This window comes from Triticum urartu, chromosome 6A (assembly GCF_056163025.1).
Source record: "Triticum urartu cultivar PI428250 chromosome 6A, HENAU_Tu73, whole genome shotgun sequence".
In the NCBI taxonomy this organism is placed as follows: Eukaryota; Viridiplantae; Streptophyta; class Magnoliopsida; order Poales; family Poaceae; genus Triticum; species Triticum urartu.
Genome location: NC_141878.1, coordinates 577,862,338 through 577,887,456, shown reverse-complemented (window position 1 = coordinate 577,887,456; position 25,119 = coordinate 577,862,338). Strand labels below are relative to the sequence as shown.

Sequence of the window (25,119 nt, the reverse complement as noted above, 5' to 3'; positions counted from 1 at the left end):
TATGCTATGTGATGTGATATGGCCAAAGGATGTGATGAATGATATATGTGATGTATGAGATTGATCATGTTCTTGTAATAGGAATCACGACTTGCATGTCGATGAGTATGACAACCGGCAGGAGCCATAGGAGTTGTCTTAATTTATTTATGACCTGCGTGTCAACATAAACGTCATGTAATTACTTTACTTTATTGCTAACCGTTAGCTGTAGTAGTAGAAGTAATAGATGACGTGACAACTTCAAGAAGACACGATGATGGAGATCATGATGATGGAGATCATGGTGTCATGCCGGTGACGATGATGATCATGGAGCCCTGAAGATGGAGATCAAAAGGAGCAATATGATATTGGCCATATCATATCACTATTTGATTGCATGTGATGTTTATCATGTTTATACATCTTATTTGCTTAGAACGACGGTAGTAAATAAGATGATCCCTCATTAAAATTTCAAGAAAGTGTTCCCCCTAACTGTGCACCGTTGCGACAGTTCGTTGTTTCAATGCACCACGTGATGATCGGGTGTTTGATCCAAACGTTCACATACAACGGGTGTAAGACAGATTTACACATGCAAACACTTAGGTTGACTTGACGAGCCTAGCATGTGTATAGACATGGCCTCGGAACACAGAAGACCGAAAGGTCGAGCATGAGTCGTATAGAAGATACGATCAACATGAAGATGTTCACCGATGTTGACTAGTCCGTCTCACGTGATGATCGGACACGGCCTAGTTGACTCGGATCATGTAATCACTTAGATGACTAGAGGGATGTCTATCTGAGTGGGAGTTCATAAGATGAACTTAATTATCCTGAACATAGTCAATAGGATTTTGCAAATTATGTCGTAGCTCACGCTATAGTTCTACTGTTTAGATATGTTCCTAGAGAAAAATTAGTTGAAAGTTGATAGTAGCTATTATGCGGACTAGGTCCGTAAACTGAGAATTGTCCTCATTGCTTCATAGAAGGCTTATGTCCTTAATGCACCGCTCAGTGTGCTGAACCTCGAACGTCGTCTGTGGATGTTGCGAACATCTGACATACACGTTTTGATAACTACGTGATAGTTCAGTTAAATGGTTTAGAGTTGAGGCACCGAAGACGGTTTTGAAACGTTGCGAAACATATGAGATGTTTCGAGGGCTGAAATTGGGATTTCAGGCTCGTGCCCACGTCAAGAGGTATAAGACCTCCGATGATTTTCTTAGCCTGCAAACTAAGGAGAAAAGCTCAATTGTTGAGCTTGTGCTTAGATTGTCTGAGTACAACAATCATTCGAATCAAGTGGGAGTTGATCTTCCAGATGAGACAGCGATGTTTCTCCGAAGTCATTACCACCAAGCTGCTAGAGCTTCGTGATGAACTATAATATATCAGGGACATATATGATGATCCTTGAGATATTCGCGATGTTTGACACCACAAAAGTAGAAATCAAGAAGGAGCATCAATTGTTGATGGTTGGTGAAACCACTAGTTTCAAGAAGGGCAAGGGCACGAAGGGATACTTCATGAAACGGCAATTCAGCTGCTGCCCTAGTGAAGAAACCCAAGGTTGAACCCAAACCCGAGACTAAGTGCTTCTGTAATAAAGGGAACAGCCACTGGAGCAGAATTACCCTAGATACTTGGTAGATGAGAAGGCTGGCAAGGTCGATAGAAGTATATTGGATATACATTGTGTTGATGTGTACTTTACTAGTACTCCTAAGTAGCACCAGGGTATTAGATACCGGTTCGGTTGCTAAGTGTTAGTAACTCGAAATAAAAGCTACGGAATAAAACGGAGTCTAACTAAAGGTGAGCTGACGACATGTGTTGGAAGTGTTTCCAATATTGATATGATCAAGCATCACACGCTCCCTCTACCATCGAGATTGGTGTTAAACCTAAACAATTGTTGTTTGGTGTTTGCGTTGAGCATAGACGTGATTGGATTATGTCTATCGCAATACGGTTATTCATTTAAGGAGAATAATGGTTACTTGTTTATTTGAATAATACCTTCAATGGTCTTGCACCTGAAATGAATGGTTTATTGAATCTCGATCGTAGTGATACACATGTTCATGCCAAAAGATAGTAATGATAGTACCACCTACTTGTGGCACTACCACGTAAGTCATATCGGTATAAAACGCATGAAGAAGCTCCATGTTGATGGATCTTTGAACTCACTTGATTTTGAATCACTTGAGACATGCGAACCATGCCTATTGGTATATATGCATGAAGAAACTCCACGCAAATGGACCGTTTGGACTCACTTGATTTTGGAATCACTTGAGACATGCAAATCATACCACATGGGCAAGATGACTGAAAGCCTCGGTTTCAGTAAAATGGAACCAGAAAGCTACTTGCTGGAAGTAATACATTTTGATGTGTGCAGTCCAATGAGTGCTGAGGCGTGTAGTGGATATCGTTATGTTCTTACTTCACGGATGATTTGAGTAAATGTTGAGTATATTTACTTGATGAATCACGAGTCTGAATTATTGAAAGGTTCAAGTAATTTCAGGGTGAAGTTGAAAGATCGTCGTGACAAGAGGATAAAATATCTATGATATGATCATGGAAATGAATATCTGAATTACGAGTTTGGCACAGAATTAAGACATTGTGGAAATTGTTTCACAACTGATACAGCCTGGAACACCATAGTGTAATGGTGTGTCCGAGCATCATAGTTGCACCCTATTGGATATGATGCGTACCATGATGTCTCTTATCGAATTACCACGATAGTTTATGGGTTAGGCATTAGAGACAACCGCACTCACTTTAATAGGGCACCACGTAATTCCGTTGAGACGAAACCGTTTGAAATATGGTTTGGAGAAACCTGAGTTGTCGTTTCTTAAAAGTTTGGGGCTGCGACGCTTATGTGAAAAAAAAATTCAGGCTGATAAGCTCGAACCCAAAGCAGATAAATGCATCTTCATAGTACACCCAAAACAGTTGGGTATACCTCCTGTCTCAGATCCGAAAGCAATAAGGGATTGTTTCTAGAATCGGGTCCTTTCTCGAGGAAAAGTTTCTCTCGAAAGAATTGAGTGGGAGGATGGTGGAGACTTGATGAGGTTATTGAACCGTCTCTTCAACTAGTATGTGGTAGGGCACAGGAAGTTGTTCCTGTGGCACCTACACCAATTGAAGTGGAAGCTTATGATAGTGATCATGAAACTTCAGATCAAGTCACTACCAAACCTCGTGGGATGACAAGGATGCGTACTACTTCAGAGTGATACGTAATCCTGTCTTGAAAGTCATGTTGCTAGACAACAATGAACCTACGAGTTATGGAGAAGCGATGGTGGGCCCGGATTCCGATAAATGGCTCAAGGCCATAAAATCCGAGAGAGGATCCATGTATGAAAACAAAGTGTAGACTTTGGCAGAACGGCTCGATGGTCGTAAGGCTATTGAGTACAGATGGATTTTAAAAGGAAGACGGACAATGATGGTAAGTATCACCATTAAGAAAGCTCGACTTGTCGTTAAGATGTTTTCCGACAAGTTCAAGGAGTTGACTACGATGAGACTTTCTCACTCATAGCGATGCTAAGAGTCTGTTGGAATTATATTAGCAATTACTGTATTATTTGTGAAATCTTGCAGATAGGATGTCAAAACATTGTTTCCTCAACGATTTTCTTGAGGAAAGGTTGTATGTGATACAACCGGAAGGTTTTGTCAATCCTGAAAGATGCTAATAAGTATGCAAAGCTCCAGCTATCCTTCTAGGGACTGGAGTAAGCATCTCGGGGTTGGAATGTATGCTTTGATGAGATGATCAAAGATTTTGGGTTTATACAAAGTTTATGAGAAACTTGTATTTTCAAAGAAGTGAGTGGGAGCACTATAGAATTTCTGATGAATATATGTTGTTGACATATTGTTGATCAGAAATGACGTAGAATTTCTGGAAAGCATATAGGGTTATTTGGAAAGTGTTTTTCAATGGAAAGCCTGGATTAAGCTATTTGAACATCGAGCATCAAGATCTATAAGGATAGATCAAAACGCTTAATGGTACTTTCAAATGAGCACATTCCTTGACATGATCTTGAAGGTGTTCAAGATGGATCAGTCAAAGAAGGAGTTCTTGCCTGAGTTGTAAGGTATGAAGTTAAGACTTAAAGCTCGACCACGGAAGAATAGAGAGAAAGGACGAAGGTCGTCCCCTATGCTTAAGACATAGGCTCTACAGTATGCTATGCTGTGTACCGCACCTGAAATGTGCATTGCCATGAGTCAGTCAAGGGGTACAAGAGTGATCCAGGAATGGATCACAAGGCAGCGGTCAAAGTTATACTTAGTAACTAGTGGACTAAGGAATTTTCTCGATTATGGAGGTGGTAAAAGAGTTCGTCGTAAAGGGTTACGCCGATGCAACTTTGACACTAATCCAGATTATTCTGAGTAGTAAACTGGATTCATATAGTAGAACAGTTATTTGGAATAGCTCCAAATATAGCGTAGTAGTTGCATCTACAAGATGACATAGAAATTTGTGAAATACATACGGATCTGAATGTTGCAGACCCGTTGACTAAAACCTCTCTCACAAGCAACATGATCAAACCCAGAACTCATTGAGTGTTAATCACATAGTGATGTGAACTAGATTATTGACTCTAGTAAACTCTTTGGATGTTGGTCACATGGCGATGTGACCTATGAGTGTTAATCACATGGCGATGTGAACTAGATTATTGACTCTAGTGCAAGTGGGAGACTGTTGGAAATATGCCCTAGAGGCAATAATAAATAAGTTATTATTATATTTCCTTGTTCATGATAATCGTTTATTATCCATGCTAGAATTGTATTGATAGGAAACTCAGATACATGTGTGGATACATAGACAACACCATGTCCCTAGTAAGCCTCTAGTTGACTAGCTCGTTGATCAATAGATGGTTACGGTTTCCTGACCATGGACATTGGATGTCGTTGATAACGGGATCACATCATTAGGAGAATGATGTGATGGACAAGACCCAATCCTAAGCCTAGCACAAGATCGTGTAGTTCGTATGCTAAAGCTTTTCTAATGTCAAGTATCATTTCCTTAGACCATGAGATTGTGCAACTCCCGGATACCGTAGGAATGCTTTGGGTGTACCAAACGTCACAACGTAACTGGGTGGCTATAAAGGTACATTACAGGTATCTCCGAAAGTGTCTGTTGGGTTGGCACGAATCAAGACTGGGATTTGTCACTCCGTGTAAACGGAGAGGTATCTCTGGGCCCACTCGGTAGGACATCATCATAATGTGCACAATGTGATCAAGGAGTTGATCACGGGATGATGTGTTACGGAACGAGTAAAGAGACTTGCCGGTAACGAGATTGAACAAGGTATAGGGATACCGACGATCGAATCTCGGGCAAGTACAATACCGCTAGACAAAGGGAATTGTATACGGGATTGATTAAGTCCTTGACATCGTGGTTCATCCGATGAGATCATCGTGGAACATGTGGGAGCCAACATGGGTATCCAGATCCCGCTGTTGGTTATTGGCCGGAGAGGTGTCTCGGTCATGTCTGCATGGTTCCCGAACCCGTAGGGTCTACACACTTAAGGTTCGATGACGCTAGGGTTATAAAGGAAGTTTGTATGTGGTTACCGAATGTTGTTCGGAGTCACGGATGAGATCTCGGACGTCACGAGGAGTTCCGGAATGGTCCGGAGGTAAAGATTTATATATGGGAAGTCATGTTTTGGTCACCGGAAGAGTTTCGGGGTTTATCGGTAACGTACCGGGACCACCGGGAGGGTCCCGGGGGTCCACCAAGTGGGGCCACATGCCCCGGAGGCTTGCATGGGCCAAGGGTGGTGAGGGACCAGCCCCTAAGTGGGCTGGTGCGCCTCCCACAAGGCCCAAGGCGCAGCAAAGGAGGAGAGAGGGGAAACCCTAGGCTTAGATGGGCCTAAGGCCCACCCTAGGGGGCGCCCCCTCTCCCCCCCTCTTGGCCGCCTCCCCTTTCCCATTTAGGGCTGCCGCCCCCCCTAGGGGTGGGAACCCTAGAGGGGGCGCACCCTCCTCCCTCTCCCCTATATATAGTGAGGCCTGGGGCTGCCCATAACAGATGATCTGATCTCTGCCTGTTGGTGCAGCCCTCCCTCTCTTTCTCCTCATATCTCGCGGTGCTTGGCAAAGCCCTGCAGGATTGCCACGCTCCTCCACCACCACCACGCCGTTGTGCTGCTGCTGGATGGAGTCTTCCTCAACCTCTCCCTCTCTCCTTGCTGGATCAAGGCATGGGAGACGTCACCGGGCTGTACGTGTGTTGAACGCGGAGGTGCCGTCCGTTCGGCACTAGGATCATCGGTGATTTGGATCACGACGAGTACGACTCCATCAACCCCGTTCTCTTGAACGCTTCCGCTTAGCGATCTACAAGGGTATGTAGATGCACTCTCCTTTCCCTCGTTGCTAGTCTCTCCATAGATAGATCTTGGTGACACGTAGGAAAATTTTGAATTTCTGCTACGTTCCCCAACAGGTCGTGCACCGCTGAGCAGATGGCGGCCGCCGTGGGGGCGTGAACTGGTGCCCCACGCCGCCGCGGTCGCCGGAGCGGGACACCTCGCCTCGGGAGGAGGTGGTGCAGGCACCGGCCACCTTCCAGCCCGCCGCCCCTGTGCACCACGCCGTCGGCCCACCTGTGGACGCCGTCGGACTACGTCGACCTCGTCAGCGACGTCGACGACACCGGCGGCCAGTGAAGATGGCGACGGCCACGGCATCGACGGGCACGGCAAGAGCGCGCAGGAGGCATTTTTTTATTTTGTTTTTATGTTAATTATGAACCTGGGCCGTTTAAATGGACTGAGAAATTGGGCCGTTTTGTGGCCATGACCCCTATATATGTTTTATGTTTTTTAACTATTTAGTCATTTCATTTAAGTTTTTTTTTTTTTTAATCACGTCCACCCCGGACATGTTTTGGGGTGCGGTCGTGCGTTGGGCACACCCACGATCCATCGGACAAACGCGGATATGGGCGAACCCATTGCCGCCCCAAAGGAATAAAATCCAGCTAAACTGGACGTTCGTTTGAGATCGCGCGGTAGAGTTGGCCTAAGGCGACGACCAGTGACAAGTCTTGACTAGGATCATGCCAAGAAGGGAGGAAGGAGATAGATGCATTTACCGAACTGGGAGAGGAGACCACGCAGGCTTGACTTGGCTGGTCTTCCATGGCGTGCCCGCATTGTTTATTGGCCCAAGTTGTCAAGTGGACCAAAATATTCCACCCCAAGTTGTCTCACTCTCTGCCTCGTCTCAACTGCTCCCCTGATGTGTCCCTAACCACCTGCCATCCTGACCTCTTCCTCCTACTTTCCCTCGCGAGCATCTCAGCCTTCTGCACTCTCCTTCCCCACGTGTCTTTCCTACGGAGCACCATGAACACCTTACGGCGGAGCTCGAGTTCGTGACACAGGGCTCTAAAAGATGTTGGAATAACGAGGAATGGATCCAGTGTCACCGGATCTGGCTCACACAGCTTGAGCAGTTATTTTTTTTTTTGAGGAAACAGCTTGAGCAGTTGGGTTCGTTGCCAGACACCCCGATCGGGACTGGGTTAACGTCAAATTTTGGCGGTGACAGGTCAGTCAATTTGCGCCTTTTCATGTTGCGTAGATTTTTCAACATGTTGGACTCATGTCTGTTTCAGTTGACTAGAACAAAGTGCGTTGCAACGGGATATAAATATTCTAATACGTTAATTTATGATTTATTTGTCATTAATAATGTGATTGTGTAAATAAATGTTCATCAAATTCTGACTGTGAATTATCTTATATTTTGATTAGAAGATTGGTAAACTAAAGTGAAATTGGTTCAGAAGGTAAGTAAATTAATGTGATTGATTATCATATATGATAAAGGTTGGACGAAGGGGTGACAAAAAGAAAGGTGACATTAAAACCTTACGTTCTTTTTAAGTATAGTAGAGAAGTAGAGATTTGCACCCTGAATATATTACTTATGGCTGCAACTATTTACAAAGCGAATTAGGAGTGCAGGTAAGTACGTGCAGACATCTATGCTTGTCACAAGAAGGCAGAGCCCTTAGGGCATCTCCAACGCTAATCCTCAAAACGATAAACTACTAGAAAGAAAAAAAAATGCCGTTTTGACACTCAAGGGCCTTTCCAATTCAATGCTATCACTAACAACATGAATATTGGGGAAGCAAGTATGTCGGGGCACATTTCACTTTGGCAAATAATCGTACGACACCAACTTATGAGAAACTCGATAGGGTTTTCATGGATATCGTTTGGGAGCTAAAATTTCCCTTGATAACGTGCAGGACCCTTGAGCGTATCGAGGCCCTGTCGGATCACGCGTCCATTTTGCTTGATTCTAACTCTACGAGTCCATCAGCTTGCCGCCCTTTCAAGTCTGAATTGAGATGGCTGTAACGAGAAGGCCTTGCAGACAAAATCAAGAATGTATGGGACAAGCCCAACGTTGGTCGAACACCTATTCAGAGATGAAACTTTAAAATAAGGACCATGAGACAATACCTATCTAGATGGAGGAAACACACCAATGGTATATACGAAAAAGAAAAGCAACAACTCTCCTCATTTATAGATGACCTCGATAAAATCGCATCTTGTCTCAACAAGAGATTGAATTTTAAAAAATCAACCCAATAAGAAGATTGCACGTCTTTTGCAGGAAGAGGAAATCAAATATTACCAAAGGTCCAAAGCTAGTTTCATCTTGAAGGAAGATGGTAATACACGATCCTTCCAATTGTTCGCCAATGATCGGCACAGAAAGAAGTGCATTTTTAGTCTCCAACAAGATGATGGGTGGAGCGAAGGTCAGGCATAGCTCAAAGGTTATATCATCAAGTACCAAAAATCTCTGTTTCGGGCGCCGGATGAAGGGAATTTCACCCTTCACGAAACCCGACCAGATGATATCTCACAAGTCACGACAGAAGAGAACGATGTCCCCACAACACGTTTCTCTGAAGAGGAGGTGAAAGCAGTGGTGTTTCAAATGGAACATAACAAAGATCCAGGCCCTCATGGCTTCCCCGTTGAATTCTATCAGAATTTCTGGGATGTCATCAAGGCTGACCTTTTGGGGTTGTTCAATTGTCTTCATGCCTGCCATCTTGACCTATCCAGGCTCAATTTTGGTTAGATCGTTTTGTTGCCAAAAATTAAGGAAGCTGAGTGGATCCAAAAATATAGACCCATATGTCTCCTTAATGTCAGATTTAACATTTTCACTAAAGTGTCTACTAATAGGCTCAACACCATGGTTGACCATATCGTCCGGCCATTTTATACGACTTTCATTCAAGAAAGAAATATACTTGACGAAGTAGTAATCCGACATGAGGCTGTTCACGAGATGCGTGCAAAAAACATGAGTGAAGTATTTTTTTAAGATTGACTTTGAAAAAACCTATGACAAGGTTGAATGGTCGTTCCTTCAACAGGCTGTGAGAATGAAAGGATTCTCTGATAAATTGTGCCAATGGATCCAAAGTTTTGTTACTAAAGGTAGTGCGGCTATAAAAGTCAATGATGACGTTGAAAATTTCTTTCAAAAAAAAGGATTACATTAGGGTGGCCCCATGTCTACAATGTTAATTAACATGGTTGCTGACATGTTGTCTATTCTAATTGACCGCGCCGAGTAGGATGGGCAGATTGTAGGAGTAGTGCCCCACCTTGTGGATAGTGGCCTCTCTATTCTGCCATATGTCGATGGTACGATTCTTTTCATGGAACATTACCCAGGCAACGCTCAAAACTTGAAACTCTTGCTTTCAGTATTTGAGCAAATGTCGGGCCTCAAAATTAACTTCCATACAAGTGATTTATTCTACTTTGGACAAGCCTGCAAGGCGGCGGCTGATTACGCTAACTTGTTTGGCCATTTCCCGATTAAATACTTGAAACTTTGATTCATTATAGGCATCTCACTAGCGTGGAGTGGAAACATGTAGATGAGTGCTTAGAAAAATGGTTGAGCAGTCAGAAAGACAAGTTGCTCTCTGTTGGAGGTCGACTGGTCTCGATCAATTTTGTCCTCACAAATATGATTCTTTATATATTTTTTCCAACTCCTAAAAGAGGTCTTACAAAGACTGCATTATTTCAGATCCAGATTCTTTTGGCAAGGAGATAATGAAAAGAAAAGTATAGATTAGCCAAATGGAGTGTGTTTTATAGGCCGAAAGACCAAGGCGGCCTTAGCATTCATGATATGTAGGTCAAGAATCATGCCTTGCTTAGTAAATGGGTATTCAGGCTATTTACCAAGGATGGAGTATGGTAAAAACTACTACGCAATAAGTATTTAGGCTAAAAAAGTGGTATCTTAGGCATAACGAAAACCTGATGACTTGCACTTTGGGGCTTAACTAATGGTGCCAAGAAACATATTTTCCGCTTTGAATCATTTGCGATAAAAAATGAGTCGGGGATTTATTTTTAGGAGGAAAAGTGGCTAGGAAATGCCAGCCTTTGAGAACAATATGCAACTTTGGATCGTATTTTTGTCCACAATAAGAATGATATTGTTACGCAGGTGCTCAGTTCATCCACGCTAGATATTTCTTTCAGGTGGGATTTGATTGTACCCTATCTTATGCCATGGAGAAAATCTTCTGTCCCATTATCGCAGCCCAGAACTCTGTTAGAGTGCCACTCTAGTCCAAAATCACCATATTAGTGGTTATTATGGCGACCGAGTCAATACGATAGCTTTGCTAGAGATGCTCTTACCTCTGAACTAGTTGACTGCGTGGTGTTTGGTTCAGTTCCAAAAGCGAAGACGGTCTCTTGTACAAGCATATGTGGTCGTACCGCTCCTCGTACCAGCTGGTGGCGATGCCCTTCAGGACAGAGAGGACGGCATGAGGTACGACCGAAGATGGTCATACTGAAGTATGCGTATTAAGATGCTATCCTTGGCTCCATAAGTGTCTGAACTCATTTTGGCGTGGGGTCGCGTCCATGTAAGTTGTAACTATTATTTTGTGACTGCTTGTTTCATACCTTTAGCATTTTTGTTGTTGTAGGCTTTATTAATTTAAAGTCGGCCACTGATCGCTCCTTCATTCCAAAATAAGAAACTATAAGTCTTTGCAAAAAATCTATAAGCTAAAAGTATATGTAATACTGTCTTCAAGATTATGCATGTCATGCGATCTAAACTTGCAATACACATCACAATGTTGCCCCGTGCCAAGCAAACTTTTCCCCTCCTCTGGGTCAACACCAGCCTGATCCAATGGGTGCAATTGGTACATTCTCAGAGCCTTCAACTTCTCTACAACTTTCTTCATCGATGTACGCTCCTCCGTGATCATGCTCACACACTGCATCACGAGGTGTGTTACTTCTTCGAACGCCTCGAGGGCCATCTCCTTTCTCACCTGGTCATCAAGGAGCTCGTCGTGCTGGCCGGTTTTCACGGTCATCACGAATCAAGACACAGGACTCCAGTCCTCATCTGGCCCGTCAAAGCAGAGCACCTTCTTCCCTTTGAAGAGCTCGAGCACAACGACATCAAAGCTATACACGTCACCCTTATCCATCAGCTGGCATGTCATAAGGTACTCCGGGTCCAGGTACCCGCATGTGCCTTGCACCAATGTTGCAATCTTAGCCTCATCACTTAGTGCTAGCTTGGATGCCCGAAGTCAGAGACTATGGCAGTAAGGATGTCTTCGAGCGGGAAGTTCTCCGTCTTGACATCATCGTGGAGGATTGGGGGTGAGGTTGACGAGTGCATATAAGACAGTGCCTCAGCAGACTTTTCTGCTATCTTAAGGCGGGTGTCGAGGCCCTCGCCACCATGGATGTAGTGGTAGAGTGTGTAGTTGCAGACGTACTAGTAGACCAGAATGGGCATCCACCTCAAGGCAGCAGCATTGCAGCTTAACGATGTTCCGGTGGTTGATCTGGGACAGGATAAGCATCTCCCTCACAAACTCCTTGGTCTCGGTCGCCTCCATCATCTTGGACTTCTTGATAGGCACTATGGATTTGTCCTCCAGAACACCTCCATAGACAATGTCGTGGCCACCACGGCCAAGGATCTGATAGGCGGATATGTTGTTTGTCGCCTTCTTGAGCTCCTCTTTCGAGAATATCTTGAAACCGCCATTGCCTCCCCTAGCAATGCCACTGTAGGAATGCATCTGTGAGTTGGCACGCCTCTTCTAGTTGGCACTCGTTGATGTCATTAGTTTATAATTTTAACATTTGATCATACACATCACATATATCTACTAAAAGAACATGACAGTTCTGTACTTCATTATTAAACTATTAATTTTTTACGACGTTGTGTGACTTGTCTCGGGAATCATGTGTACTTATGCATCCATCGTCGAGGTACATGTTGCCTTTGTAGCCCTAGGAGCAGCTGCACCGGTACTTGGGGCCATTGGTGACGCTGAAGTACTTGCTGCGTGCACTCCGGTAGGCGAAGTCTGTGGCATTGCGCCTGGCGATGCTGCAGTTTCCGACGCTCCACATGACCCAGTTGAGCATGACCGACACATTGAAGTCGTCCGTGCGGTTGAGGAACATGTGGCCGCTGTAGCTGAACCAATCAAGCTCGATGAGGAACACGTAGTGGCACGACGTGGTGTTGATGATGAAAGCGAGATCGGAACCGCCATTCTGCCCTAGCGGGAAGTTTCGTTGGTATGGCTCGAAGCAGTTCAGAACGAAGGGTATCCCAGCATAGCCACATGAAACACAAGGTCGTCGAGGAGCCGACGTGGGATCATGCTGGACAACCTTGTGAGCACGGGCCGACCTAGAGCCTACGAGCATCATCGGTGGAGTTAGTGTGAAGCAAGCAACAGAGACAGTGGGTGCGAACTGGGGTGACGTCGAGAAACGGGGTGGACGCCGCCGGAACCAGGCAACGACGACGAACGGGTGGAGATATGACGCGACATGGGGAGGAGGCAAAACACGGGAGCGGAGGCACAAAAGGATGGGGTGAGGGAGGTGGAGGCGATGTGACTGATCTGAGAGAATATTGATGGCGCAATTTTATTTAGATAGAAACGAATCGATAGTGTCAGTTCGGACGTAATATGTAATTTGCTAGAGGGGCAATATCGTCATGTGAAAAATGACGAACCAAGAATATCACCTCTCTTTATAGTTGGTAAAATTTTCTTTTTTGAACACATGTCTAATTTTTTCGTACACAGTGTACAATTTTCATATACATCAGAACATCTCTTTGTACACGTTTATGATATTATTTTTCAAACATATGATTTCATGTCTACTTTTTTCACACAAACTGTACATTTTAGTATACATCTAAAACATGCTTTATATCATTTAACATTTTCCAAATACATATCAACACATGGTAAAAAAACATGATTAACATTTTCTCAAATACATGTTTTGAACATTTTGTTGAATATGTGTTAAATATTTTTCAAATACACGTTGAAATATTTTAATGAATGAGATGATTTTTTTTCAACTCTGCGACCACTTTCTACAATATGTAAATATTATTTTTGACATGTCACAAACATATTTTTGAAACATGTGAACAAATTTAAATATAACATATGGTATGAAACATTTTTTGAATTGCAAGAACATTTTTATAATGCATAACATGTTGCAGAATGTCATGTATATACTTTTTAAACGTGTGAACATTTTTAAAAAAGTAACATACATTTTAGAGTTGTGTAAACATTTTCCAAAAGTTGAGCAGACTTTTTTATGATGCATGAACATTTTTTTAGCAACGAACACTTTTAAAAATTAACTAAATTATTTCTTTAATAATAAAAGTATTTAGTATTTCAATAATAATAACGTGTGTGACGTCAAACGTGATGAAACCACTAGGCCGATAAACCGGCCCACTACGGGCACCCTGCCCCGCCATATATAGAGGGAGCGCCTATACAGCGCGGGGAATTCCCTATTTGCCGCTAACTGCGGCAACTAGTCGCCGCTTCGCACAGGGCGCAGCTTACCTGGGCCGGCCCATTCGAGTGGTTTCGCTTCGCGAGATTAAAACCGCAAAAAATGGTCGGTCCAGGGATCGAACAAACGACCTCTTGTATACGTACATGCCGCGGTAGCCACCGCGCCTAGCTCCTGGATGCGTAAGAAAAACAGTGCCAAACCTAAAGAAACTAAAAGCGAAACTTAAAACCAGTTTCCGGTAATTCCAAAAAGCTTTTGTTCCTTCTACTGGTTCTTTCTAGTTTTTCTTCACAGTCTTATTGTGTTCTTCATTTTTCACGTTTTCTTTCTTTTTTTATTTTTAAAATTTTCATTTTTCTTTGTAACCTTTTCAAAAAGTTCAAATATGGTTCAGAATTTTCAGAAATGTTCTTTTTATCAAACTTTGTTCATATTTCCGAAATAGTGTTCACATTTTCAAAATTTTGTTCACAATTTCCAAAAATGTTCCTGATTTTTTTGATTGTTTTCTTTCTTTTTCCTTTTATTTTTCTTCTCTTTTTTCAAAAGAAATTCAAAATATTCAAATTTTGTCCATATTTTGATAAAATTTTCAGTTTTTGGAAAAATGTTCTCCAAATCCAAAATTTGTTCCCATTACACAAAAAAGTTTAAAACTTTCGAAATGCAGAAAATATACTGAATTTCATAAAATGTTCACGCTTCCAAATTTGTTCGGATTTTTTCAAAATTGTTCTCTACTTCAAAATTTGTTCTCAAGATTCAAAAAAATGTTTGTGCTTTAAAAAATTGTTCATGCTTCCAAATTTGTTCTCTATTTCATAATTCCAAATTTGTTCTCTGTTTCAAAATTTGTCCTCGAGATTCAAAAAATGTTCGTGCTTTAAAAATTGTTTGCGCTTCCAAATTTGTTCAGGTGTTTTCAAAATTTGTTCTCAAGATTCAAAAAATGTTCATGCTTTAAAAATTATTTGCGCTTCCAAATTTGTTCTCCATTTCTAAATTTGTTTTGAAGATTCAAAACATGTTTGTGCTTTAAAAAATTGTTCGTTCTTCCAAATTTGTTCTCAGTTTCAAAATTTGTTCTCAAGATTTAGAACACTGTGTACAAAAAATATACACTTTTTGTATAAAATATGTTCCTGTGTACAAAATATGTTCAGAAATGAAAAACATGGTCGCACTATTTCAAAATATACACTTTCAGAAAAAATCTACAATTTGTTTTAAGATGTTCACTGCAGTGTGTAATTCTGGTTCGATAAAGTAGACAAGTCCGGTTGTACGGTTGTGCTAAGTTATTATAAGTGCACATTGGATTGCTACAAGCAATACATGTTAGGTCGACTGGCTGGGAGCATGCACTTGGAATCTGTAGGTTGCAGGTTTGAGTGGCGCCTGCCTTCCCCTTTTTTGCTTCCTTTTCTTTCCACCGGTACAGCGCGATGGGCCGGCCCAGTCAGGCTGTGCCCCTGTGCATCGCGACGACATTTTGATGCAGAACGCGTCCAATAGGAGCTCCCACAGCGCGGTACGCGCCCGCAGCCGCGGGAGCGAGTACCGGAAAACCCTATTGGACGCTCGCTGCGTTGAGTTGTTGAGGCTTTGCACAGAGAAGCGAGCAACTAGCGATCAAGATGGGCCGGCCCAGTTAGGAGATAGCACAGGCGCTACAGCGTCCCGGTTTTGGGAACCTTCTAGAAGGTTCTTGAACCGGGTTTTCACTGGTTTTTTCTGTTTGCTTTTGATTTATTGTTTTTTTCTTATTTTCTGTTTTTCTTTCTTCATTTTTCTGTTTCTTTATTTCATCTTTCAATTCCTTTTCTTCTCTTTTTATTTTCTTTTTGTTCATTTTTTAAATTATGTTTGGGAGTTTCAAAAAATAATCCAATTTCAAAATTTGTTAACCAACTTCAAAAAATGTTCATGTTTTCAAATTTTGATGCGAGTTTCCATAAATGTTTCCATTTAAAGAATTGTTCGCAAATTGTAAAAAATGTTCATGCTTCAATTTTTGTCCGGGAGTTTCAAAAAAATGTACGCAAGTTTTATAAACTGTTCATGTTTTCAAGTTTTGTTCAGGAGTTTCAAAAAATGTTTGCAGTTTTAAAAAATGTTCGAGTATCCAAAATTTGTTTTCGAATTTGAAAAATGTCCAGGTTTTGGGAGATTTTACAAAAATGTTTTGATTTCCAAAAATTGTTTGCTTTTTTCGAATTGTTGAGTTCTTACAAATTTTGTTCTCAATTTCTAAAAGTGTTCCCTGTTTCATACAACCTTCACATTTTTTTTCTCAAAAATAGCGTTTCTAAAAAATGTTCGCACTTCCAAATTTGTTCGGAATTTTTCAAAATTGTTCTCCATTTCAAAATATGTTCTCAAGAAACAAAAAATGTACGTGCTTTACAAAATTGTTCGCGCTTCCAAATTTGTTCAAGATTTTTCAAAATTGTTATTTGTTTCAAAATTTGTTCTCAAGATTAAAAAAATGTTCTTGCTTTACAAAATTGTTAGCGCTTCCAAATTTGTTCAAGATTTTTCAAAATTGTTATTCGTTTCAAAATTTGTTCTCAAGATTAAAAAAATGTTCGTGCTTCAAAAAATAATCCACGCTTCCAAATTTGTTCTCAAGATTCAAAAATCGTTCATTCTTCATAAAACTGTTCACAAATTCCAAAAACGTTCAATTTCCGAAAAATGTTTGGGAAATTCAAACTTTTTGGTTTTCATAAAATTCGTTCACATGTTCAAAAAATGTTCATGTTTCAAAATTTGTTCACAAATTCAAAAAATTGTTCACGTGTTTAATTTTTTTTACTAATTATTTTTTTCCTGTTTCCAAAATTTGTTCACATATTCCAAAAAATACTGCAGATTTGGAAATTTGTTCACAATTTTAAAAAGAATTATGATTTGGAAATCCATTTCCCAAATTCAAAAAATGCTCAATTCTTGTAAAAATAGTTTAATTTTGAAAAAATTCAGTTTTCCAATTTTGTTAGTGTTTTCAAAATATGTTTTGCGTTTATGAAAAGTAGTTCATAATATATATATATATATATATATATATATATATATATATTCACGTATTCAATTTTTTGTTCCTGTTTTGTTTTAAAAAAAATTGAGTCCCCTAATAATGTTTATGTTTCAAGAAGAGTTTATTTTTTATAAAATTATTGCTCAAATTTTAAAACAACTTTTAATGTGCCGCGGATTATAGTTCATATACTCCTGGCTGCCATTGTACATACTAAACCTCAGTTACTACAGTGGTTACGTACTCGCTTCTCTGGCGGGAGAACTTGAGTAGGATCCCTTTGCCGTAAGTTTTATTTTTTGGTATTTGGCGGACTGGTTTTTTATTTTTCGCCGCTGTTGTCCATTTCTTTAAGTGTGGTGCTGCCACTGCTTCTCTTCTGACGAGGTGGCTAGCCCGTAGCGCGTATATGCAGCAGGTCGCGCGTTCGAGTCCTGTCGGTAGCACGATCATTTTTTGCAAATTTTACATTTCGCGCGAGACAGCGGATGGGCCGGCCCAGTCGCGCGCCTCCTGTGCGTCGCGTGAGCTGTTCGCCGCAAAATGCGGCGTATAGGAGCTCTCGCGAGTACCCTCCCGGCTCCCGCGCGCCCTCATGGGCCGGCCGATGTGCGGGGCGGGGAGACCTTTGTTTTTTAGCATTTTTTCTGTTTTCAGCTTTATTTTGTTTTTAAAAATAATTAGTATTTCAGAAAAGTTACAAATTGTCCAATTATTCGTGAATTCAAAAATTCTTCACAATTTGATTTTTTTTCGGGAAATGATAAATTCAAGGATTCAAGGAATGTTCACAATTTCAAAAATGTTTATAATTTCAAAAAATGTTCACAATTTCAAAACTGTTCACGATTTCCGAAAAATGTTCATGATTAAAAAAAAACGCTCACGGTTTCAAAAAAAGAGAAACAGAACATTAAAGAAAAGAGAAAAAGAAAAATGTTCACAATTTCAAAAAAATGTTCACAATTTCAAAAAATGTTCATGATTTCAGAAAAATGTTCACGATTTCCAAAACAATGTTCACAATTTCAAAAAATATTCACAATTTCAGAAAAAAGTTCACGATTTGGAAAAAAAGAGAAACTGAACATTAAGGAAAAGAGAAAATGAAAAATGTTCACGATTTCAAAATAAATATTCATGATTTCAAAAAAAGAGAAACAAAACATTAAAGAAAAGAGAAAAATAAAAATGTTCATCGAGTCCTGTCGGTAGCACGATCATTTTTTGCAAATTTTACATTTCGCGCGAGACAGCGGATGGGCCGGCCCAGTCGCGCGCCTCCTGTGCGTCGCGTGAGCTGTTCGCCGCAAAATGCGGCGTATAGGAGCTCTCGCGAGTACCCTCCCGGCTCCCGCGCGCCCTCATGGGCCGGCCGATGTGCGGGGCGGGGAGACCTTTGTTTTTTAGCATTTTTTCTGTTTTCAGCTTTATTTTGTTTTTAAAAATAATTAGTATTTCAGAAAAAGTTACAAATTGTCCAATTATTCGTGAATTCAAAAATTCTTCACAATTTGATTTTTTTTCGGGAAATGATAAATTCAAGGATTCAAGGAATGTTCACAATTTCAAAAATGTTTATAATTTCAAAAAATGTTCACAATTTCAAAACTGTTCACGATTTCAGAAAAATGTTCATGATTAAAAAAAAACGCTCACGGTTTCAAAAAAAGAGAAACAGAACATTAAAGAAAAGAGAAAAAGAAAAATGTTCACAATTTCAAAAAAATGTTCACAATTTCAAAAAATGTTCATGATTTCAGAAAAATGTTCACGATTTCCAAAACAATGTTCACAATTTCAAAAAATGTTCACAATTTCAGAAAAAAGTTCACGATTTGGAAAAAAAGAGAAACTGAACATTAAGGAAAAGAGAAAATGAAAAATGTTCACGATTTCAAAATAAATATTCATGATTTCAAAAAAAGAGAAACAAAACATTAAAGAAAAGAGAAAAATAAAAATGTTCATCGGGTCCTGTCGGTAGCACGATCATTTTTTGCAAATTTTACATTTCGCGCGAGACAGCGGATGGGCCGGCCCAGTCGCGCGCCTCCTGTGCGTCGCGTGAGCTGTTCGCCGCAAAATGCGGCGTATAGGAGCTCTCGCGAGTACCCTCCCGGCTCCCGCGCGCCCTCATGGGCCGGCCGATGTGCGGGGCGGGGAGACCTTTGTTTTTTAGCATTTTTTCTGTTTTCAGCTTTATTTTGTTTTTAAAAATAATTAGTATTTCAGAAAAAGTTACAAATTGTCCAATTATTCGTGAATTCAAAAATTCTTCACAATTTGATTTTTTTTCGGGAAATGATAAATTCAAGGATTCAAGGAATGTTCACAATTTCAAAAATGTTTATAATTTCAAAAAATGTTCACAATTTCAAAACTGTTCACGATTTCCGAAAAATGTTCATGATTAAAAAAAAACGCTCACGGTTTCAAAAAAAGAGAAACAGAACATTAAAGAAAAGAGAAAAAGAAAAATGTTCACAATTTCAAAAAAATGTTCACAATTTCAAAAAATGTTCATGATTTCAGAAAAATGTTCACGATTTCCAAAACAATGTTCACAATTTCAAAAAATATTCACGATTTCAGAAAAAAGTTCACGATTTGGAAAAAAAGAGAAACAGAACATTAAGGAAAAGAGAAAATGAAAAATGTTCACGATTTCAAAATAAATATTCATGATTTCAAAAAAAGAGAAACAAAACATTAAAGAAAAGAGAAAAATAAAAATGTTCACAATTTCGAAAAAATGTTCACGATTTCAGAAAAAGAGAAACATAACATTAAAGAAAAGAGAAAATGAAAAAAAAACTAATCAGAAAAGGTAAAAAAAGGAAATACAAAATTAAAAACCAGTTCTGGGAAGGTTCTAGAACCTTCCCAAAACCGGTGGGGAGGAATCCTATATGGGCCGGCCCAAAAAGCTGCGGACGCTGGGGGGGGGGGGGGCACTCGCTAGCGGGCAACCTACGTGCCGTATAGGAACCCCGCCATATCAATGCCATGCATGCACTCGCTTTTGTCCAGACCAAAGGATTGGGCTTGGGCTGCGCACATTGACATATGGCCTCGCGCGATTTTGGGCATGTTATGTTACTTCCGAGGAGCACATCCGCTACAACTGTTTTTCTGTTTGGAACATTTCTATCTGTTATTTCAGTTGCATTTCTCTTTTGTTAATCAACATGCTCTTCTGTTCTCGCAAAAAAAATATATTTTCTAATTGAATTAATTTGCATTTCTGTTGTTTCATCCATAAGATTTTACACATTTGTGTCCAACTTCAATTATTTTCAAATGAATTAATTTACATTGGAACAATCTACAAATTGAAAGCTCTAGCATTTTTTTTGCTACAAGCTAAAAATATATGTACTACCCTCTTCAAGATCAAGAACATCTTGCGGTCTGAATGTATCATGTTGTTGCTCTTCGCCAAGCAAGCTTTGCCCCTCCTCCGGATCGGCACCAGCCTGGCCCCATGGGTGTCTGTGGTACCTCCTCAGAGCCTCCAGTTTCTCAGCAACTTGCTTCATTGATGGACGCTCCTCCCTGATCATGCCTACACAATGCATCACAAGGTGCGTTACTTCTTCCAACGCCTCTGGGCCCATCTCTGTTCTCACCTGGTCATCAAGGAGCTTGTCGTGCTGGTCGGCTTTCACAACCGTCGTGAATCGGGACACGAGGCTCCTGTCCTCCTCTGGCCCATCAAAGCACAACACCTTCTTCCTTGTCAAGAGTTCGAGCAGAACAACACCAAAGCTATAGACGTCACTCTTGTCTGTCAGCTGGCATGTCATGAGGTACTCCGGGTCCAGATACCCGCAGGTTCCTTGCACCAGTGTTGCAATCTCAGCCTCATCACTTGGTTGTAGCTTCGACGCCCCGAAGTCAGAGACTTTGGCGGTGAGGGTGCCGTCGAGTAGGATGCTAGCAGTCTTGACATCGCCATGGAGGATTGGGGGCGAGGCCGACGAGTGCATATATGACAGGGCCTCGGCAGACTCTGCTGCTATCCGAAGGCGGGTGTCGAGTGCCTTGTTGGTGTCGAGGCCCTCACCGCCATGGATGTAGTGGTAGAGAGTTCCGTTGGAGACGTACTCATAGACAAGCATCGGCACCTCCACCTCGAGGAAGCAACCATGCAGCTTGACGACGTTCCGATGGTTGATCTGGGAGAGGATGAGCATCTCCCTCGCAAACTCCTTGGTCTCAGTCGCCTCCATCATCTTGGACTTTTTGATGGCCACTATGGTTTTGTCCTCCAGAACACCTCTATAGACGATGCCGTGGCCACCGCGACCAAGGATTTGATCGGCAGCGAAGTTGTTTGTCGCCTTCTTGAGCTCCTCTTCCGAGAATATCTTGAAACCGCCGCCGCCTCCCCCGGCAACGCCACTGTAGGAACGCATCTGCTGCTGTAGGATGACGCCACCGTTGTGCTCGAAGAAGCTCTGCTTTGCCTTGATGAGTTTTCTCTTCTGCAGCCCCAAGTAGAGCCTAATTTAAAGCATGTTTCACACATTTCAAAAACCTAATTTCACTCATTTCAAGAAGCTGAGATTTATGAAATATAACGGAAATGGAAATGAATGGAATAAGCAAACTCGTGAAACACATACTGAAATAATCAACTGCACAAATATCATTTTCAAGTTCAGTATATTTCACAAAATATCAGTTGCACGCACTGAAGATGGCAACTTCACAAATAAGCCGTTTCACACACTGAAATATATTGAGTGAAATTAATGGATTGAAACGTGTTTGAAATGTATCCAGTGTCGCCCACGAGTGACACTGGAGCGAGATCCAGTTTTTTCGGGAGGCACATCCAAAATACTTTACACATTTGTATCAGACTTTAAAAAGGAGTCCCACCAAACATGAGAACAATCTACAAACTAAAAGGCCTTGCAGGAAAAAATTCTACAAGCTAAAAGTGTATGTGCTACCCTCTTCGAGATCAAGCACGTCATGCGGTTTGAACTTATAACTCACATCACGTTGTTGCTCTCTACCAAGCAAACTTTGCCCCTCCTCCGGATCACCAGCACCAGCCTGGCCCCATGGGTGCCTCTGGTACCTTCTCAACGCCTCCAACCTCTCGGCAACTTCCTTCATCGACGGCCGCTCCTCGCCGCTCATGCTCACGCATCGCATCATGAGGTGCGTGATTTCTTCCAATGCCTCAGGCCCCATCTCATTTCTCACCTGGCTGTCAAGGAGCTCGTAGTGTCCACCAACCTTCGCCGCTGTCATGAATCCGGACACGAGGCTCCTTCCCTCCTCTGGCCCGTCGAAGCGGATCGGCTTCTTCCCTGTAAGGAGTTCCAGCAGAACGACGCCAAAGCTGTACACGTCGCTCTTGTCCGTCAGCTGGCATGTCATGAGGTACTCCGGGTCCAGGTACCCGCAAGTTCCCTGCACCAATGTCGCAATCTCAACCTCGTCGTTTGGTGCCAGCTTCGACGCCCCAAAATCCGTGACTTTGGCAGTGAGGTTTTCGTCAAGCAGGATGTTCGCCGTCTTGACATCACTGTGGAGGATCGGGGGCGAGGCTGACGAGTGCATATACGACAGCGCCTCCGCAGACTCCGCCGCTATCCGAAGGCGGGTATCGAGTGCCTTGTTATTGTCGAGGCCCTCACCACCATGGATGTAGTGGCAGAGGGTGCCATTGGAAACGTACTCATACACCAACATTGGCACCTCCACCTCGAGGCAGCAGCCGTGCAGCTTGACGACGTTCCGGTGGTTGATCTGCGAGAGGATGAGCATCTCTGTCGCAAACTCCTTGGTCTCGGTCGCCTCCATCACTTTGGACTTCTTGATGGCCACCACCGTCTTGTCCTCGAGGACGCCCTTGTACACGATGCCATGGCCGCCCCGCCCGAGGATCTGATCGGCAACGAAGTTGTTGGTCGCCTTCTCGAGCTCTTCCTCGGAGAATATCTTGAACCCGCCACCACCACCTCCGGCGGTGCCGCTGTAGGACCGCATCTGCTGCTGCAGGATGACGCCTCCGTTGTGCTCAAAGAAGCTCTGCTTTGCCTTGATGAGCTTTCGCTTCTGCAGCCCCAGGTAGAGCCAGAAGCACATGAACACCAACAAGAACACCCCGATGCTGACTCCTAAACATGGTACGGTGCATACTGCATCATTAGTTTAGACATCCAAGAAGCAGCATCATCCATAAAAAAAGATCTTCAGTTTACAAAGCTAAGGTGAACTAGATATGTGTAATATGTTGCATCCATCAATCGTTGTCTTTAGTTTGCAAAAGTAAGATGAACTTGTCCTTAGAAATTACCTGTAACGACTTTCAGAGCTAAGGTGAACTTGTCCACTGGCTGGCAGCCATCCTTCCTAGTGGCATCTCCACTAGTACCCGGAGGGCATGTGTAGTTCCCTAATGTGTTTGTGCAGACCCCGTAGCACAGGTATTCGTCTTTCAGTTGGCACTCGTCGATGTCTTCAGTTTGCAAAGCAATTTCAACATTTGATGAGGCAAATCACAAATATATTAGCAGAACACGACAGTTCAGTACTTCGGTAGTACTATTATTATTTGCTAATGTTGTGTGACATGTGTAATGAATTGGAATGTTTACCTATGCATCTGTCGTCGAGGTACGGGTTGCCTTGGTAGCCCTGGGAGCAGTTGCACCGGTACCCGATGCCATTGGTGACATTGAAGCACTCGCTATGAGCGCCTCGGCAGGCAAAGTCCGTCGTGTTTTGGCTAGCGGCGCTGCAGTTGTCGACGTTCCAGATGGCCCAGTCGAGCACGAGCAGGACGATGAATTCATCGGTGCGGTTGAGGAAGACGCTGTCTGTGTAGCTGAACCAGTCCGCCTCGACGAGGAACACGTAGCGGCACGCCGTGGAGCTGTTGGTAAAGGAGTTTGTGTCATCCTGCCCCCGGGGCGTCCCTGCCGTTCGCTGGAAGCTGAGCAGGACAAGCCGGAAGAAGTTGATGCCAGCGGGTATCGCGCTCTGGCAGCACCTGAGGCCGGTGCACGAGCCCGGCATGGTGTTCCCCGACGGCTGGCACAAGGACGTACAGCCGCTGACGTAGGAACCATGGCCGTCGACGAAGAAGCCAAGGGTGGGGCAGCCGAGCGCGACCAGGCGGTTCTTGGTGGACGACAAGAGGTAGGGGGCGCCTTGGAGGGACATGTGGTTCGTGTTCCGATAGGCGAGGCTGCCATTGGAGTAGTAGCACTCCCTCCTCGCTTTGAGGTAGGCGCGAGCCTCGCCGGCCGCGAGCGAGAGGTCCCCCAGGCGGTGGTTGTAATGGACGACGGTGAGCCGAGGAGGAGAGCGGCCGGAGTCGTCGTCGCACTCGAGCTGGAAGCCGTCTTGGCTGTCGCGGTAGCAGCCGGCGCCGATGCCGAAGGGGTAGGGGACAGTGATGTTGCCGCACCTGTCGCGGCACCCTGGCCGCGCCACGGGCAGCTGCCGCTGAGCCGCCGACGCCACCAGCAAATGCAGCACGATCAGGAGAAGCAGTACAGTGCTCGCCATCCTTGAAATGCTCTTCTCTGGCTGGTTGCTCTGCTCCGACATTACATATACGCGGTGAGGAGGACGATGGACCGACGGTGGAGGCGAATGCCGTGAGGGAGTGAGCAGATGACCAGTCGTGTCGAGAAGGACGGTGGAGGTGAATGCCGTGAGGGAGTGAGCAGATTGATGCAGAGGTATGAACTTACCTGTAAGACCAGTCTACATGGACGAGTACTAATAAATGTTCCGCTTGACGCAGATTGTCACGCACAGTCCTGGTCACACAGCTCAACTTACTGACGCTCCAGCCAGTTGCTGGGTGAAATTTGAAGCCACGTGGAGAACTTCTGTCCGATTATCTGGAATCCGGCTTTGTTTTTTTTTAACACATCACAATCGAATTTTTTTTGAGGTTTTTTGAGAGAACAGCACAACCGAAGTTGCTCACATACACGAGCATAAACTTATCTATATAAACGCACATACACAACGTATTCCTATGAGCACCTCCAATAGACTGAGCAGTCATAACATCTTGAGATTGACCAAGTC

At 42.8% G+C, this 25,119-nt stretch overlaps 1 protein-coding gene and 2 pseudogenes across 1 annotated transcript; all 3 read right to left on the bottom strand.

Moving 5' to 3' along the window:
• Window positions 1-11,173: 11,173 nt before the first annotated feature.
• On the bottom strand, window positions 11,174-12,223 carry LOC125512939 (putative wall-associated receptor kinase-like 16 pseudogene; annotated as a pseudogene).
• Window positions 12,224-20,405: 8,182 nt separating this feature from the next.
• On the bottom strand, window positions 20,406-21,907 carry LOC125517005 (wall-associated receptor kinase 3 pseudogene; annotated as a pseudogene).
• LOC125512938 (wall-associated receptor kinase 5-like) lies at window positions 21,899-24,635 on the bottom strand. The gene is made up of 3 exons (XM_087527300.1): window positions 23,670-24,635; window positions 23,369-23,530; window positions 21,899-23,189 (listed from the first exon to the last, which is right to left on the bottom strand). The coding sequence occupies exons 1-3, from the start codon at window positions 24,625-24,627 to the stop codon at window positions 21,985-21,987; spliced, it is 2,325 nt and encodes a 774-aa protein (XP_087383426.1). The 5' UTR covers window positions 24,628-24,635; the 3' UTR covers window positions 21,899-21,984.
• Between the last annotated feature and the right edge of the window lie 484 nt (window positions 24,636-25,119).

Excerpts from the sequence above, each read along its gene's own strand:
- LOC125512938 (XM_087527300.1), bottom strand. The coding sequence starts at position 24,627 with ATGTCGGAGCAGAGCAACCAGCCAGAGAAGAGCATTTCAAGGATGGCG. Across the intron at positions 23,531-23,669 it reads CCTCGACGACAGATGCATAG|ACATCGACGAGTGCCAACTG; the intron begins GTAAACATTCCA and ends TGCAAACTGAAG. Across the intron at positions 23,190-23,368 it reads AGCTCTGAAAGTCGTTACAG|GAGTCAGCATCGGGGTGTTC; the intron begins GTAATTTCTAAG and ends TACCATGTTTAG.